This window comes from Phalacrocorax carbo, chromosome 1 (genome assembly GCF_963921805.1).
Source record: "Phalacrocorax carbo chromosome 1, bPhaCar2.1, whole genome shotgun sequence".
Classification (NCBI taxonomy): Eukaryota; Metazoa; Chordata; class Aves; order Suliformes; family Phalacrocoracidae; genus Phalacrocorax; species Phalacrocorax carbo.
In genome coordinates, this window is record NC_087513.1 from 191,617,672 (window position 1) to 191,636,113 (window position 18,442).

Below are 18,442 nucleotides of genomic sequence, written 5' to 3' on the forward strand. Positions count from 1 at the left end.
TGACCACATTGATTGCATTGTAACTGAAATGTTTCTAAGTGATTTTTCCAGTGTCGTACATATGTAAAGGTCCTAAGATGATATTCATACTGAGCGGTGAGGATGCAGCACTTAACCTCTTGAAGCACCCTAACTCTCAAAAGCTAGCATTTGATTCACAAATTGTATTAATTCTCAAATGTTTATCAGGTCCTTGAAAGAACCGAATGCTGGTTTAGAAAAGTGCTTTTGAGCCAGCGTTACCTGAGTTCTGACCCTGCCTCTGACATTGGCTGTCTGTGGCCATGAACCTGACATTTCTACATTTATCTTCTTATCTGTTAAATGAGATGGGTAGTTCCTTGTATCACAGGATTGCAATTAGGGTTATTTTCCTGGCATTTATAAAACACTTGCAAATGCCATATGGGCCTTAGCCTTTCTGTTGCTAAAGACCTCCTACTTGCCTTCTGTAGCCTGCCTTTTGCCTGTGGCTCTGTAACCCTTCACCAAAACAGTCACAGCAGTATTTTTGACTTGTTCTTGTGCAGTTGCTTTCATGCCATTACTGTCACAGTCTTGTACTGGCAAACCCTGGTACTGTTGTTACAGGAGGTTCTCCTGGCCACTGGTGGGAGAATCAGCCCTTCCCCCACCACCTTTTCCTATCCGTGGGTTGTTGCTTTAGATTTAGGGGAGCCTATACCAGGCCCGCCCAAACCAGAGCAACTAACTGAGGGGGCAGCATCTGCCCTGATCAATACATGCCCCAGTGCTAACAGCCCCATTAGCAGGAAAAAAACAACAGGGAGGATAAGCAAGGCCTGACAAAAGCTATAGAGTTACTACAAGAAAAATATGGGAGGTGAAGGGGAACATGCTACTCTGGAGAGGGCACCCAGAGGAGGATGCTCATCTGCAGTCTCCTTATTGCATCTCTTCCCAGCTCCTGGGAGAGCTTTCCTTCTCACCTCCCTCTTTATCTCCTTTGGTTTTTCCTTTTCCCCAGAACTAACTATCATGCTTAGAGCTGATGTGTGGCATCAGCTATAGACCCTGCTGATAAATCTTTTCATGTGTGAACCTGTCTCAACATTCTGTGTCCAACACCAGTTATTTCTATAAGTGTTAGACTGTTAGATTCCTTATTATCCTCAAGGCACGCAAAGCCCATCTAACAGTCAACTGTCCAAGAGTTTATGGTATGCTGAATACCTGTGATTTTTTAGCTTTTTTTTTTTGTTGTTCTCTAGAGAGTGTCTTCCATGTTTTAATTGGAACATTTTTCATAATTGCTGCTATTAAGCACGTTTATTTTGTCAAGTCATGGGATGTCTTTATAGCGATATAATAAACCCTAGAGAACAACTTCTCTGACTGTTGCCATCTGCACTGATCACAAGAGCAGCTTAGAAAATACTGACAGTCTTTATAGTAATAGGATACATATGGTGGCACACAATTACGTGTGGCTGCATTCAATTAGTGTTGTACAATTACACAGTTTTATTGCTTAGTTAAAACAGTGAAAGCACTACATAGTAGGTAATTTGCACTAATCCCCATTTCTTTAATTGCCCTTCAGTATTTAAATGCAGTGGAACATATATAGTGTTTGTTCTGAATAACATGAGCATTAAATTATCTTTCACATTCCTTGACTGGCAAGTAGCATACCACAGCTTCACATTGGGCTCCTTTTTATATGGAGTTATAACAGGGTGGGGAAAAGTTACTTTCTTCAGTTTTACAAGTGAACTGAAGTAGTTTTCCAAGGAGAGTAATTCCTGGAAACAGATGGGGCAAAATACTAGAAAATGCACAGTGCCAAACCTTCTCCATTGGTAAATATTGCCAAACAAGCCTTTTCCATAATTAATTTCCAGGATATATGAGTCATACAAGGTGTGGTCTTTTGAAGGAGGGAATTTATGAATGTTCACTAGGTTAACACAGCTCAGAGAGGGCTTTGTAAAAGATAACTGCATGAAATAGAATATGAGATGCTAATTAGACTGGATTCAGCTCTCGATGTCTAAGTGCACACTTTACATTTTTCAGCAAGTTAATATTTAAAACTCTAGTCTCTAGCCTTTAATTAAAACTGTTGTTGAAATTAGATTTATTACTGCCATTTCAGAGAGCACTTTCTTTAGTTTCAGGAACCAGATGTATTTAACAATCTGTGTTTTTAATAAAACCATAACTGCTTTTTTTCCAGTGCATTTCTATAAGCCTATCTTTTTTTTTATGGCTTAGTAGCAGAGAAATGTGAATCCATGTCAAATTGCTGGTCCTCTTAAAGATCCAGTTGTATTATTAAGAACAACACATGGAAAGGAGAAGAATTTTGTGTATTCTGAATGTCTGCTTGTGGCTCTATCATCTGGTAGCAGGGATTCAGGATTCTCTCTCTAGACATTAATAATATTAACGAAGGAGAAACTTGGGCGGGGTGGAGCTGTATAATATAACTAATTATTATGAGTGAGAGACAGAGATTTCATTTTTGCACCAAGGAAACTGTTCAAGGGTCCATTGTAGAAGTTATTGCCTTTTATTTTTTTTTTAAGAAAAAACCCTAGGATTTTCCTCCGCAAACAGTTGTAGATAAATGTAATTTGTGATGTAGCAGTAGCTGGTCAAGGTGGGTATTGAGGATGCTTTTGGTTTTGTGAGGTATGATATCTTTTATTTTTGTGCAGTCTTACTGCTAATTGTTGTCAGGATATCACTGTTGGTGAGGCAGGCTGCATGGAGATTTATTTGGGTTGCAAAATGATAATGGAATGCATATATACTTTAAGAAGACCTGCTGTAGACTGTTAACAATTTTTAAGGTGCTGTTATGATAAACAGCACTGAATTGCGTCATAAACAATTTCAAAATAGAAAGCAAGAACCCAAACCAGCAGCTGGATTAAAGAAAGACTCACAGTGTAGTGTTTCATTTAGTCTTTTTATTTTCAGCATTTTTTGTATGTTTTCAGTGTTTGCAGTTTTGGGGTTGTTCATTTGCATTGAGCCAGCTTTTAAAATTGTGTATTTTTAACTGATGTTTCTAGCTTTTTTCTTGTGACTACATCTTAATCTCCCTTTGCACCCATAAAACCCCATGAAAAGTCATGTTGCTGCTGTGAAGACCATGTTTTAAGATAGGATTTTCATGTATACTCATTAACTGCCCTACCTACGTTCACTGATTATGATGGTAACATACCATTAAGACACTGATTGATGTTTAACAGTCATCCAAGGAGAGAACAGTGTTTCTCAGTGAAATAGTCCAGCCAAGTTTGCATCTTGTGACTTCAATACACAGAGGAGAATCTGTTGCTGTCAGTGCAGCTACTCTTGTATTCCCTAAGAAGCTGTAATTCCCGTGGAATCCTTTAAGCTCTGTGCAAGTAAAATGAATGAACTCAAAAACCCTACACTGTGGATTGGCTGTCGGTGGAGAGCTAACCCAGGAATGTCACTGCTGGAAGGTCAGACCTTTACTTCTGGGCTTTACCTTCTAGCAAGTAGTATGTCCTTTGTTGGCCAGGTAGCGAGGTAAGTCTTTCCCAAACATGGTGAGTGCATTCAAGGGAAGTTGCCCAAATTGTCTGTGAATTTTCAAAGTATGCAGAGAAGTATGTTCTAGGTAAGGAGGAGAAAAAAGATTTTAAATCAGAAGGAACATTTGAGGCAGTTAGTAGATGATAGTTCCCTTTATGGTATTCTGCTAAACCATTGAATATTCCCTCTGATTTAGGTTTATGAACACCAAGATGGAAGCAAGTCCCTGAAGCTGGGAGACTTTGGCCTAGCAACAATTGTGGATGGACCTCTATATACCGTTTGTGGGACCCCAACATATGTAGCTCCAGAAATCATCGCTGAAACTGGGTAAATCACTTCTAGTGATGAATCATTGATGTCTACACAGTGGACCATGTTCTTGCCAATATGCCAGATAGAAGTTCTTGCAATTAGGATTTTTATGCTCTCTTTGCTTGGGTATGAGGCATATTCGTGGCTTATAGAACAATTTAGTTGGAAGGGACCTCTGGCGGCTACCTTGTCTAAATCAGCTCAGAGCAGGGCCAGCTTTAGAGTTATATTAGGTTCTTCTGCAGTTGTTGGCTTCTAACTTCTCAGTTTAACACCAAGTTACTAACTAGCCATTTGCAGATACAATAAAAGTAATTCTTAAGCTGTTCCCAGAGACCGCTAACTGCCATTCACTTAATTTTGTTTTGTCACTACACACTTCCCTCTTTTTCCTCTTTTTCTGGTTTGTTCCACAGAGTAAATGCCTGCTGGCTTGAGCAGCCTGTGTCACCTTTGCAGGCTTCATGTTGGTAGGCGTCACTAACTCAAGATTACAGCACGTATTCTGTGCAATCTACATTCTGATCTGATGTGGTTTTAAGATGTAAATGTAAAAAAGATTTGAATGCAGAATTAGAATAGGTAGACAGGACATTGAGAATGTTCAGATGAGAATATATAAGAAATTATTAATAATTCTGAAAATGTTTCCTCTGTTCTTATACTGTAGTTCATAGGAGTTGCATGTCTCTAACCATGTCTCTCACACTTCTAGATATGGCTTGAAGGTGGACATCTGGGCAGCGGGTGTGATTACTTACATCCTGCTCTGTGGTTTCCCTCCGTTCCGTGGGTATGGACTGATCTGCTCAATCATCCTTGTTCTGTGAATTGGTCCCTGTGCTGCTTTTGCATTAAGCACAGAGATTCCCACTGGAAAAAGTTCTCTGCTCTTAGAGTTTGTTTTTTCCCGTGCTCTGCGTAGTAATTTACACAAACCCCATAAATGTCTGTGATTTTACTGTAAAATCTGTGTCTCATGTTTGTTTATTTTAGTTTAAACTTCATAGCATTATAAAACAAAAGCCTCCATTAGGGGTTCTGGGTGCCTTTGCCTGATGTTTAAAATACACAGTAAAATAAGCATCTTCTTTCATGGACCAAATACAACATATTTTGTGGTCAGTAAAAGGTAATTAAAATGTAAGCCACTTAATAAGGACTTGTCAGATCTTTTCTCCCCCTCAAAGCAATAGAAAAGTTGTTGACAATTCTAAAGAGAAGCAGGTTACCTCAGAAAGAATGTACCAAATGCACTATGTTTTATGATCTCGCCATTCACACCCATGGTTGCATGCTTGGGGGAAATCAACAGCTTCCAAAAGCATACTAAGGGACCGCCAATTAAAAGCAACTTCAAGAAGCCTGTTGAAACCAGCTCTGGAAATAATTTCTTTTGTGGGTTTTGTTGTTCTTTTTGTTTGCTTTTTACTTTACAGAAGTGGAGATGACCAAGAGGTGCTTTTTGATCAGATTTTGATGGGACAGGTGGATTTTCCATCTCCATATTGGGACAACATTTCTGACTCCGCAAAGGTAGGGTTATGTAATTGATGATACTTTCTCCTCCAATATTATTCCCAGTGCCAGGATCTAAAGAATGTTGTTCTTTCACAGTCCTGTATTTGATGTGTTTCATGCATCTCCTGCTACACCTATAAATTCCTCCGGGTCACTGAGTGTGTTGTCATTTTATCACTGTTCGTCTGTTAGATGCCAGGTGGTTCTGAAATGGACCCCATCTCTATACGATGTCTCACACAACAGAGACACCAGCAACCCTTACTGATCAAGAAAAAATTTAAGTAACTTTACTTGACCTACACTTCTTAGCTTGAAAGCTTCCTGGGACTGTGCTTTATATGTACTTATGATGGGGACCAGGTACCAACCTGGACTCTTTGAATATTATATAATAATATTATAGGGAGGCTGTTTTCCCCTTATTAATCCCATTAAATGGTATGTCTGTTTCTTTCTGTCAAAGAACCAGGCCTCTCGTTGCCTGTGATTCCTTATTGTTGTCAGTGTGGTACAAAATACAGACTTTTGTCCGCCAGTTCATGGGCTGTAGCCTCTTGGCACATAACACAAGAGGCAGAGCTTGAGGTGTGCTAAGGCAGATACAATACTTTTCAGATACAGATCCTGACAGAGTTCATTATTCTTGCAGATCAGATCAAGTTTTTTAATTCTCATTAGTGAGCAGGAGCAACAGCTTAACTCGCAGACTTTCTAGGGATCTGGCATTCACTGCAGTCATGTGTGTAAATATATATAGAAAAAGAAATAATACACGTGTTTAAAAAAAGAAAAAGAATACGAACACATAAAACTATTCATACGGTCATCCTGTAGATAAGCACTTAATTTCTGCCATTTTATTCCTGTAGCCTGAAAGGCAAATACAAGCAAAACTGTATTCCTATTTCTTTCAGTGTGATGGAGTTTAATTAATCACAAAAAAATATTAAATTTGGAGGTAGATGTATGTAATGAAAGTAGCGTTCTATGTTCTGAATCTCCATTCTTCAGAAAACTACATCCTGCTTTTACAGATATGCGTAGGATGATCAGGACTAGCGTTTTAGCCTGTTAACTGATGAGGATATCAAATGAAATACAGTCATAGAGTTGGAAGAAGTCCTCTAAACCACATCATTGTGTTGTAGCAGACTTTATTTTGTAGCATCAGTAATGAGAACTCTGCAAGTCCTCTGCCAATGGTGTTTTCCTGTGAAACTCCTTCCAAATAGTTCAGTCTAAAATTTCTGGTTTGAAGCATTAGCCTATTCATTTAACTTTTCCTTGTCACTAAGAATTATTAACTTTGGTCTTTGGTGATACCCACTTAAGTGCTGTCATATTGCCATCCTGTTTTCTGTGCACTCCACTCACTGGAGGAATTAGATATGTGTTTATTTACATGCTAGTTGAAAACTAGGTAATTGCAGAGGAAATCAGAGGCTGAAAAGTTATGGTTTTAAGTGGGTTTTTTTAATATCTTCTGTGTCATTTATACAAGAGCTTAAAATAAAATTCTAGGTTTGCTGGCTTTTTTCCTACAGAGGAATTGGCTTTTTCTTAATGGGAATTTAACCTAATTTCATGTAACCATCTGTTTTGTACGTTATGTATTAAGTGCTTTTCTTTTAAACAGTGGCTACAGAACTGTAACTCAGAACTGTCTTCTAGCTTTTCAAGGTACTGTTAGATGTTGATTTAAAAGTTCACCCTGAACTTCAGCAGTTCATAGCTGTTCTTTTTTTTAATTTTCTTGATATATTTCTGTAGTTGGTAGTTCACTCTCTCTTTGAGCACTTACATAATCAGTTGAAGAGCACTTTAGTGAATTAAATGTTGATTTGTTCTTTAAAAATGTTCTTTAAATTTGACCCAGTATTCCATTTCTCAGGAACTTATCACAATGATGCTTCAAGTAGATGTAGATCTGCGATTCTCAGCCTTGCAAGTTCTTGAGCATCCATGGGTTAACGTAAGTATTTTCAGACTTGTAGATACTGCTTGTAATTTGGCACCTTTGAGCTCTTTTCTGGCAAGTCCTTTCTATGCCAGTTTGGAGCCAACAAATTCTAAAACTGCCACAGATTTAACTGGAAATAAACTGGGCTACAGGCTGGTTTAGTGTATCACGTGTACCTTGGAGTATTTGCTATTTTATGCATGCTCAGCTACATTTTCTCTGAAATATTCTGGGCCAGGTTTTCAACAAATCTCAACCACACTTGACAAATTTATACCTCTAACAATCAGCTTGCGGGTTCAGTGACACATTTTGCTCTCCTAAAATCAGATGGACTCAAAAATCTGACAGTCATGATTAAGAGCTATTGAAATATAGTCCATAGTGTTAAGCCTACTTGAAACACCATGAAACAGGGAAACCTTTAGAATCATATTTAGCTTCTGACATTGAAATATACATACATTTATGTGCAGCCATATCCATTTAATGTGAGTTACCATGAAATAGCTATTTATGTATCCTGGCTTATCTCTAAGCGACTGGACATTTGCCATAAGAGTGGTAATCAGTGAGGTGGCATATGGATAAACCTGGCAGAGAATTAATGTTGAGACAAGGACACTACTTAAGATTTGTAATTATTTCCAACTATTTAATAAGTCTTAAAATATTTGGATGACAAGAAAGAAAAATTGGAGAAAATCCAGATTCAAATTCAGAAGGGAAGATTGGGAAAATAAATACAATTTGGATGAGCAGAGAAAAAAAAATTGAAGGAGGAAGAAATAATGTTTCATTTCATTTGTTGTAAGTTTGAATGTGCAGTCCTCCCTGAAATACTGTTTGGTCCCTCAGCTGCTGTATCCAAAATCTTTTTCTCACTAAAACAGTCTTCTAAAAATTCAAATATACAGTGACCTCAAATGCTAAACTTTTTTTATTAAAGCGTCCTCCATATAGCCCAGAACAGTAGTGCTCAGTTAAGTGTTTACCAAGTATATGCTTTAGTCTTGGAGGCTCCCTTATGGCCCCAACCATTTTTTTTTTTAATTGTAAATCATGTTATCATGCAGAGCACTTCCGCGGTGTATAAAGTGTGCAAGGATCCAGGACAGTGTCTGATGAAAATCTTTTCATTTTTAAGATGGCATTCAAGCAGCTGAAATATTAATTTTCCTTGGTGCCAGGTGCTGTCCTTAGACATAGCATTCTGTTACAGTTTATAATGGCTTTTGGTGACTGAGGTGTCTCCGTCTCCATGGGAGAAGGAGGGGTGGGAATTTCTGGAGTGCTGCTGAGGCGGAGATGGAAGCGACTGATCAGAAGCCACAGAGAGAGAGGCCAAGTCACCCATGGTGTCAGTATGCGCACTGCTGCTGAGGTTACTGAAATATCACTTGTTTGCACCACATAAGGATGTGGTCACTAATCTTCCTCTTTTTCTGAAAAATACATTGGAACAGTTAATGCTCCCCCGGACACCCTTTTTTCTTTTTTTCTGCTTCAGTTACACCACAATGTATTTTAGGAAGCCATTTTAGCTAGATGTATTAAGAAGAGGTGCAGCTCCTTGACAGTAACGTGATGGTGATGGTGTGCAGGTGACATGAGGGTCTGCTCCCTGCCCTCGCTAGTGCCTGCTGATGGGGAGGGATGGGGAAAGGGGCTGGGGGTGAAAGTCTTTTAACACTTCAGAGCTCCACTAGCCAAACCTGAGCTCTGGTTACTGAAGCACCCTGGCAAATTCCTGGGTTTCTGTGCAACAAATTAAAAAGCGGAGTCCTTTGGCAAAGGATGCTGTAGAGGCCACATATAAATGGATTCAAAAGGGAGTTTGACACATTTTTGGAGGGTGAGCACATTGGTACCTATTAAATATGGTGGTTGGTCTGGATAAAACTTATGGCTCACAAGGTTCTTAAGTACTTGGTTGGCAGAAACTGGAGGATATACCTGGGAAAGTTCAAGATCTACTTGCCTTCCTTAAATGTACTATTTCATACACAGTGACTGCGATGCGCTGTTGGAAACAGGATACTGTGTTCAATTCACCTTTGGTCTAGCTCTGTTGCACTTCTTGTAGTTTTATGCTGATTATAATTCTTTGCAATCAAAACCTGTAGAAGTTCTGTCCATAAATAAGTGAAACAAATATTCCATGCTGGTTCTGTAATTTCTTCTTTTCTGTCCAATTGCTGCTTTTAGCAAGTGAGACAAATCAGTATTTTGTCTTCAGCAATATGCTAACGGTAGTTCATAATGCAGATCAAAATCTCTTTTGAATTCTCTTATGTATCCTCCAGATATTTTTTCTGGAAGGAGAAAGGCCAGCACTGGGACCAGTTCAGGAAAGTGCTTGATTGAGCGCATTCCAAATGTCACTCATATTTCAAGGCATCACACATGGAAACGCTTAATATTAGGCATAAAATTAACTAGATGGTACTAAAATCCTAGTTCACTTCAGGAGAAATAAGAACATGGCTGAGTTGAAACAGGTGCTTAAATGCTTTCATGAAAAAGGACACTTCCCTGAAGTGGGTCTGAGAAGTATGCAGCAGATAGCCTAGCAGGGACAGCCTGCTTGCGTACGGAGGCAGAATGATACGCTGGTGTCTGATCCGACCTTGCATCCCCATACTATCACCAGCTTGGAGTCTGTCACACAACCTCCCTGTCCCTCATTTTACCAGCTTCAGGACAGGGAATTAATATACCCATCCCCGTTTATAAAAGGCTCTGCCATCTATGTGTCATAATTACCAGCAATTAGCTGCAACTTTTGTAAAATACTGTCTAAGAAGAAACGGCATGTGGAGTTTTCCCAGATAGCCTGTTTAAATACTTTTCCATGGTATTAAATGCTGGACTTTACTGTCCCTTTTCTTATTCTGGTTTTCAACCTATTCAGTGGTGAACTTGCAGCTAAAATACCAGATAGGACAGCTGGCTTGAAAAGCAGGCGTGTGTTTTCTTCGACAATTTTAAGAAACATTTTCTCTCTTTGATCAAACCTTTGATAGAAGTGTTGTAACTGCTTACACTGTATAAAACCATTTTGTAGATTGTAAATAACCATTCTACTTTATAGCTGCTTACTATGTGATTACTTGGTAAATTGCTGAGATTCCTGGAATGTGCTTTGACAGTTTCAATAGGAGCCAACCCTCATTTCAGTTTCAGTTTTTGCTATAAAAATAGCTGGAATCCTCTTGGAAACTGCAAAACTTGTTATGGGCAGAGTCAGACCAGTAAAGCAGTTCCTATGTCAATAATATCCCAGCTGTTTTCAATTCAAAAAAAACAAAACCTGAAAAGATGTTGGCTACATGCCACTGCCACAGATGGAGATCTTGAATTCTAAATGCAATTCAGCAGCAGTTCCTTGCCCCCTCCATTTAGTTTATTTGGATTTGTCTCTCCTATGCAGTACACTTAGACCTGGAAACAAATCCATCAGTTTATACTTCCCCTACAGGGACCCCAGCTCTTTCCTTTACCTGCTCAAATTCTTTGCAAAACCAAGGAATTATAAAGGAGGCTCAAAGCTTGAGGTTTGGCATTTTAAGCATTGATGATCTTGATGAAGTGAATTATACTGTACAAGTTACAGGATAAACCTACTCTCTTTTTGTTGTATAAGTGCTAAATATTTCCTAATACAGCATCGAACAGTGAATGCTGAAAGGGGTGGACTGCATTCTGTAAATCCTTCTCTGTTAAAATAATCAATATAAAATGTGGTGTGTTGTTGCTGGAGGAGGGGGACAGCATACACCAACCTAAAAAGAATTAGGGAAACTGGAGCTTTTACATATTTCCTTAACCATGTCTGCCTTGGAAATTTGTGTGCAAAAGAAATGAATAACCAAGCAGTAAATAGTAATAAGCTGAACATTTGTAAGTAAGTCAATTTAAAAAGACATTTCTTACTTGGCAGCTGCACTACTTTTGGTTACACCCTAGGACACTGCCCAAAGAAAAATCTCCTTGTAATCCTTAAAGGAAACAGAGCCTGAAAGCTTTTCCAGCACTTCTATTTGCTCTAATTTTCTGCTGTTATTTATATAATGACCTATTCATCTGATGCTTTTAGACCTGGAAAGTAAAGCTCTTGTGACCGGCTGATGAAATGGATCCGAGTGCTTCAGGGCAGCAGGAGTCTGCGAACCCTGAACTTTGTCTCATCTTTCTAACACTTCTTTTTCCTTTGAATGGCAATGTCTCCTGCTACAGAGAACAATGCAAATATGAAAACAGTGTTTATTAATTACTCAGATGATGCCACAACCCTCTGCCTCTTTTTTTTTAAATTTTATTTTACTTTGATTTCTTCCAAATAGACCTTGAAAGGTATTTTGTGGAGGCTGATAGAAAAGAAAAAAAATGTATCTTAAGTTCCCAAGGAGTTTACATCGTCCAGGTGAAAACTCAAATTCTGGACCATGGTTTTCAAACTGTCAAAGGATTTTGGCTGCTCAACTGCTGAGACGTGCTCAGGAGAGTGCTTCTTTCAGAGCATCAGCAGTCAACATCTTCTGAAGCTCAGGACCCTTTAAAATTCCCAGAGCTGAGCACCAAAAATCATTAGTCATCTTTGAAAGATCTTGTCCTGACTGCTAAAGCTGAGATGGAATTCTGTGATCCTAAGCTGCTGCAAGAAGTAGTTCCTATAGCAACAGGTTAAAATAGGGGAAAGAAATAGTAAACCTTTTTGGGGGCTGAGATCCTTCCCATTACAGGAACCTGATGAAATTCTCGTCAGCAATATTAAGCCTATTCTCCAATTCTACAACTTACCCTGCTGATTCTGGTGATTCTGATGGGGGTTTTTTACTTCCTGCCTATTTAAACTACAGAGAAGCTTGTTTTGTATGTAGTTAAACAGCTGTCATCTCTCTCCCTCAGATATCTATTTTATTGTTGGCTGAAGTGATTCCAGGAGCCAGCTAATAAATATTAGCTTGTTTATAAGGCACATTGGAATTTAAACAAACAAACAAACAAACAAACAACCTACTAAACATCAGGGAGGACCAACAGCAGTAAGGAAATTTTTAATAACACTAGAGTAATTCCCAAATATCCCTATGCTGCATCTTAAATTGAGCTGGAAGATATTTCATCTAAAAGCTGGAGCCCAAACTCTGTGTCTCTGGCACGTTGCCACTGGAATTGTGGGTGTGGTTCTTCACCAATAAAATATTACCACAGTCTTGGTAACTATTGTCTTTTCTGTAATTTAGTCTTTTTGACAAGATGACATGAACGTTTGGCAGGCTTTCATGTCAAGAAAGCCAAGAGAATGATTTCCACACATCCCCCCCCCCCCCTTCTAGTGAAGAAGAGTTCACTTCACATACTAGCTTTCTTCTGGGAAAGGCAAGGTCAGCAGAAAGCAGGTTATTTTTAGGGGTCATATACCACCAAGCCAAGACTCCCCGGTGCTAGACAATAATCAGCTACTGGGTTGTATTGTTTTGTTTTGTGTTTTGCAGCTGTGTGCACTTGACCATATTTTGCCAGCTGAGACATTTTGTTAAGGGGTGAGTGAGGGATCTCTAAACACAAACTCCCCAAGCTAAATAAATAACAAACCCTAACCAACGTCCCTAAAATTCCCATATGCTCGCCGAGCTCATGATTTACTGCAGTGACTCTGTAACTCTTTAAATGCACTCAGAATTGCTGCAAAGCCAGGAAAAAGTGTCTGTCGTCTCTGTGTATTCTGACCGTGGCTCTTGTTGGCCTGTATTCTGCTAGGACATCACTTAAGTGAAATTTAAGAATTTTTTCAACTGTTGGTAGCTACACATACCATGCGGCACTAGCTTGGGATGACCATTGTGGATGGCCAGTGACCTGATATTCTGCATATTCTGTCTATTCTGCATTTTGTGGCGTATTCCTCCTATTCTCCGTATTGTTGCCTGAAAGCCTGCATATTCTGCTAGCGGGGAAGTCTCATCAAGCGGTGGCTTTTTGCACTTTTTTCGGGCATAAGGATCATATTTGCAATTTCTAAAAAAATTATTTTATTCTCTTGGGCTTGGATTCAACCCGCTGACTTGTGCAAAACTGCAAATTCCCTTCTTTCTGCTAGGGTTTCACTTCAGCATCAAGGATGCCTGCCTGCCTAGATGCAGATAGACAGATTTGCTCTGCAAAGCAGGATGTCTCAGCCAGGAGGAGGCACCTCCCAGCCCAGCTGCATGGCTTCTGGTCTGGACCTTGTGCCCAGCCAGCTGGCTTCGTGCATGCGACAGCAGAACATGTGTCTGCCTCTGCTTGGCCATGCGGTTGTGTGCCTACTTTTACTTCAGGTTAGCTCAAGTTGAGAACAGGTGTCTTTTGGCAAGGAAGAGGAGGCCAGCCACAGCTGGCTCCAACCCTTCTCTGGTTTCCCAGGCAGTCTGTTCCTCTGTCTGTCCTTTCCCCACAGCACCCCATGCTTGTGTGCCTTGGGACTGGGGGAAGGAATTGCAGCCCCTTGTTATCAGTCAGTCGGAGATTCAATTTGCAGAGGTGACTTTGCTTCACTACGTTTTTAGTACGGTACAGTCACAGTCTGTGGGGAATTCCACAGCAAGCCATGAGCCTGTGCCTAACCTGGCCTGCAGACATTGGCAATGATATGTCCTGGCGCTGGTAGGATCCTGTGCACACCTGTCCCAAGGGTCTCATCCAGGGCATGTCTCAGCTCCCATCTTGCCTGGTTTCCCTGCCGTGGTAGTCACTGAGCCGTGGCTGGAAGGTTCACCCAACCCCATAGTTCCCGAGTTTGTAACCTCTGTGATGAGACAAGGACCTAATTGGTGTCTCTCAGGGCTTTTGGAGAGCCTTTCCTGCATCCTACAAAAAAAAGGCCTCTGGTTCCTGTAACCCCTTGGGCGCTTTCTACTTTCGAGGTCATGATCTTTAAATTTATATGATGAGTAAACAGAATCATAAACAGGTCCGAGCTAATCAAGCTTTGAAATATTAATGACCTAAAAGTAACCGGGCAGTGGCAGTTAAGACATGCTAGAAAGAATAATAAAATATTTAACAATTGTTATTAACATTACCTGAAGTTTGAAAGGAAGGTATTGGGTAAAGAAGACATTCATCTTATAAATACCTTAGATATATCGATGGAGATAATGATTGACCCATATTTGATTACAGGCTTTTTGTAGACTTTTCGGTATCGGCAGGTGCTGTCAGAACCACCTCACAATTCCTTTATTTTGCCTTCTCTCTCTGAAGTTTTCTTCTGCTTTATTTCTCTGCAGGATGATGGCCTTCCAGAGAATGAACATCAGCTCTCAGTAGCTGGGAAGATAAAGAAGCATTTCAACACAGGCCCTAAACTGAACAGCACAGCAGCTGGAGTTTCTGTCATAGCAGTAAGCATCTGAAATACACAGCCAAAATGCTTAAATATGTGCCCACAAGACAGTGTGTGTTTAGGACATGCCACCAAAAGAAACCAGAGAGGGTTAATCGTCAGACAATTCTAGCATTTGATTAATATAAACATAGTAAGGCTGGTATTCTGCACAATTTGTCCATTATTCTCCTTGTGAGTCACATTGTTATTTAACAGGCCTAAGAGATACAACTGTACACACACTTCCACATTTTACCAGATCTGTGGACCTAACTCCAGCAATTCAACAATTTGAATTATGGGTTCATGACATTGTACTTGGCAGCAGAATCATCACATGGATTGAGGCCACACAGAGGTTGTAGCAGAAGGACAGCAGCACCTTAAAATGGAAGTTAGTTCAAAATCGTAACAGAAAATCTGTATGGCAGCCTAAGCTTCTCACCTCTGAATACATCAAAGGGAGCTATGATGCGTCACTGCTACCTATATAGTTGATAGGCGCCTAGCCACTCCAGATTTAGCGGAGCAGCAGCATTTTATTGTACTGCCACATGCAAGCTGCTTCGTTTGAGGCAGAAGGATTTAACTGGGTAAAGACTTAATGGAACTCCTTGCCGCCTTCTGTCATGTTGCAATTCCAGTCTAGGCATTCCAGGTTAGAGTGTGTCGGAGCTTCTGAAACCAAGCTTGACCAAACTTTTGACCAAGCTTTACTGGGGTTTCAATGACATCCTCAGTGTAGCATACATCTCATACATCTGTATTTTTAACCCAAAAATGAACGTGTGTATTAGATATACATGCACACAAAATATATTAAGTGTATTACGAAATTATTCATACTAATGCCATTGAATAGTAACACGCACATCCTTCACATTTTTGATACATCTGCCTGTGTTTGTAAGCTTTTCTTTATTACTCATGGTAATGTTAACGCTCCAAATAGTCACTAAAAATAAGTGACATGTTAAACATAACCATTCCCATATCAGATTACTCAGTGTTCATTCCCAGCTTCCATAAATTGCAGGTGGTGTGACTGCACATGTACACTTTCTTGTACTGTTTCCACTTTCATGTTTCTCAGCTCAGCCCCTCCAGTGGTGAGTTAAATCAGCATGAAGTAAACTCAGCTCAGCACATGCAATCTGGCTCACAGGTGTGAACTGTTTGTGCAGCAAAACGGATACTCTCTCAAAGTTACTTGGTATAAGTACTTAAAATTTCAAGCTGTGCCTCTCTCACATTTTTTCTTTACTCTTTCCAACCCTGAACGTCCTCAACATGGAAGCAAGTTGCTCCTCATGCTTTTCCTAGATTTTCTCAGTCATCAGCTAACATAGTCAGCATTTCTTTATTTTCATTTTTAAGCAATAATACTGCAACAACTCTCCCACAACTAAAACATCACATACCCATTGCTCATCTGAAATGCAGGTATGTTCTGTATAGACTAGCTGAAACCGTGTTCCTTTCGAATGGACTGCCAGCACGCTTGTCCATGAGAATTACTGCTCAGATCCTCCATGCTAATGACTTCAAAGCTTAAAAGCAAGAAATGATGCCTTTATCCTCATCCATCCCTCGCCTCCTTTATGTTTTTAATTTCCCCACCCTCCTCTTTTTTTTCCTTTGCCCCAGTTGCTCTGCCAAGGAATTGTTTACAGCAGTTTGACACTTGAGTAATGAAAAAGGCACTGTAGTGAATCTTTCCACTGCAAAACATTATACATCAGAAAAAAAAATGTATATGTTTAATTTTATTCTTAATGGCTTTTATTTATTTTTTTAGTGTTTGGAAACTTAACATTATTTGTAGTGATCATCTCTATGGGTGAACATCATCCTCTGGCATGATTAAATCTGCAACTTGGCCTATAAAGTAGAATGTTTAGAATATTTTTACAGAATTCAGAAAGTGGTTTGATTAGCTTGTGTCAATTATTTTCTAAAAAACTGGAAGAGATGTGGAAGTATAGAGCTCTTTAGTGTTTTGGTAATGTTCCAGAAAGCTAGGTAATTTTGGTTTTAGGAATAAATTGCCTTTATTTTCTACAAAACTAATTTAATAAGTAAAATAAAGCCAAAAGGAAAACAACAAAGCCTTTAATTATTGTTTCTGCATTTGAAAACATACTTAATATACATTTGACATGCATGTCATCAGGGCTTTACATTTGGGAATCTTCCTTTAACTGTGCAATCTCAAATATCATAGAAGTAAATCTTATTAACGAAGACTGCTCTACATTTAAAATTTTCAATGTACAGATGCTGTAACATATTGTCCAGCACTAAAGACGTGCATTAAGTATATTTTCTACAAAAATACTGTTTTATTGTGCCTGCCTGTATGTTTACTGTAACTTTTTGAGAGAGTGCTTGTGTATATAATATATAGAGATGCTTTCTATATATTATAGAACACATCTGTGTCTGTGTGTTTGTGAAAATGTGTTAATATGTGCATATATATTTATATAGCTTACTTAATAGTATAAAAGAGAAATATTAGCATTATTTTGAGATTTACAACTCTGTTTATGTACAGAGAGAGCTAATCTGTGGTATTTAGTTCTTAATTTGTCCTCACACTGATATATGATATTATATGCCTGTTTTCTTCAGTGGTAAGAAGTAACACACCTCAAGGATCTCAAGCAGTATTTATTATATGCACCAATTAAAACTGTAATATGAAAACTAAGTTACTAAAAATGTGTTTGTGGTCAGCTTGACTGGGAGGAAGTTTGAAGACGTATTTCACATACGTCTACTGTGGTTACTGCTTCCTTCAGCGATGTCCAAATACATTGTATTGACTCCTTTGGCTCAGACTTATGTCTGCTATGTTGATGTGGTAACCCTCAGTAAAAGTTGTCTCTGACCATTCAGGGCAGAGAGACATCCTACAAGTTCTCGTGCGTGTGTCCAGACTTCAAGTTTGTCCACATTTGAAAGGACTTGTCAGTTTGGACAAACTACCGTAATGAACATGTTGTGCATGGTTAGCAAAGTAGTTCCTTTGCTGATGTAGCAGAAGATGATTCCTCAAACAAAATTAACTATACAGGCGAAGAGACTTTTCTGTTGATACACTAATACATCATTAAAAGTTCTGCCAACATAACTATGTCAGTTGGGAAAAAATTCCCTTTAACCAACATAGCTTTGCCAGCAAAATTTTAATTGGAGAGCTAGCTTTTAAAACAGCAAGAGAATTAACAGGTCCCTAAAAAACACTGCTTGCTGATGGTAGAGTATGTAGGAGAAAGATCACTTTACTTGCCCTGTTCTTAAACTCTTGGCATTGGACTGCTGGTCCCTGTAAGAGACAGGGCCTGGGCTAGTGCCCCTCTGGTCTGTGTCACAATGGCCTTGTTACTGTTAAGCATGTACCAAAATATTTGCAGGGTCAGGTTTCTCATACAGCTTTCCAATAGGAACAGTATTTTGTAGTTCCATGATGGTGTTAATAAAAGATACTGCGGTAAAACATAAAACCAGCATAAAAAGCATAAAACCATTTTTAAAATTTGGGGATAGATTTTTTTTTTCCTTCAATTCTCCAGGGATGTCATCCCTTTATTTTTTCTTTGGCCACAAAACAATACCCTGTGGCTGTACCCTCTGGGCTTTAGCGACAGTGGCTAAAGTGACCGAGAGCCAAAATAATTTTTTAAGAATGCTTCTGTGATCCAGAGGTCTGCTGTAATTCCTTG

At 39.2% G+C, this 18,442-nt stretch overlaps 1 protein-coding gene across 4 annotated transcripts in view; it reads left to right on the forward strand.

Annotated features, from left to right (window-relative positions):
• Nucleotides 1-18,442, forward strand: part of DCLK1 (doublecortin like kinase 1) — a 256,342-nt gene that overhangs the window by 221,402 nt on the left and 16,498 nt on the right. For all 4 annotated transcript variants that reach the window (XM_064441011.1, XM_064441012.1, XM_009511334.2 and 1 more), the window contains 5 exons: nucleotides 3,737-3,870; nucleotides 4,571-4,648; nucleotides 5,295-5,391; nucleotides 7,271-7,351; nucleotides 14,617-14,730. In XM_064441011.1, coding sequence (XP_064297081.1) covers nucleotides 3,737-3,870; nucleotides 4,571-4,648; nucleotides 5,295-5,391; nucleotides 7,271-7,351; nucleotides 14,617-14,730 — 504 coding nt within the window. The remainder of the gene's footprint in view (nucleotides 1-3,736; nucleotides 3,871-4,570; nucleotides 4,649-5,294; nucleotides 5,392-7,270; nucleotides 7,352-14,616; nucleotides 14,731-18,442) is intronic.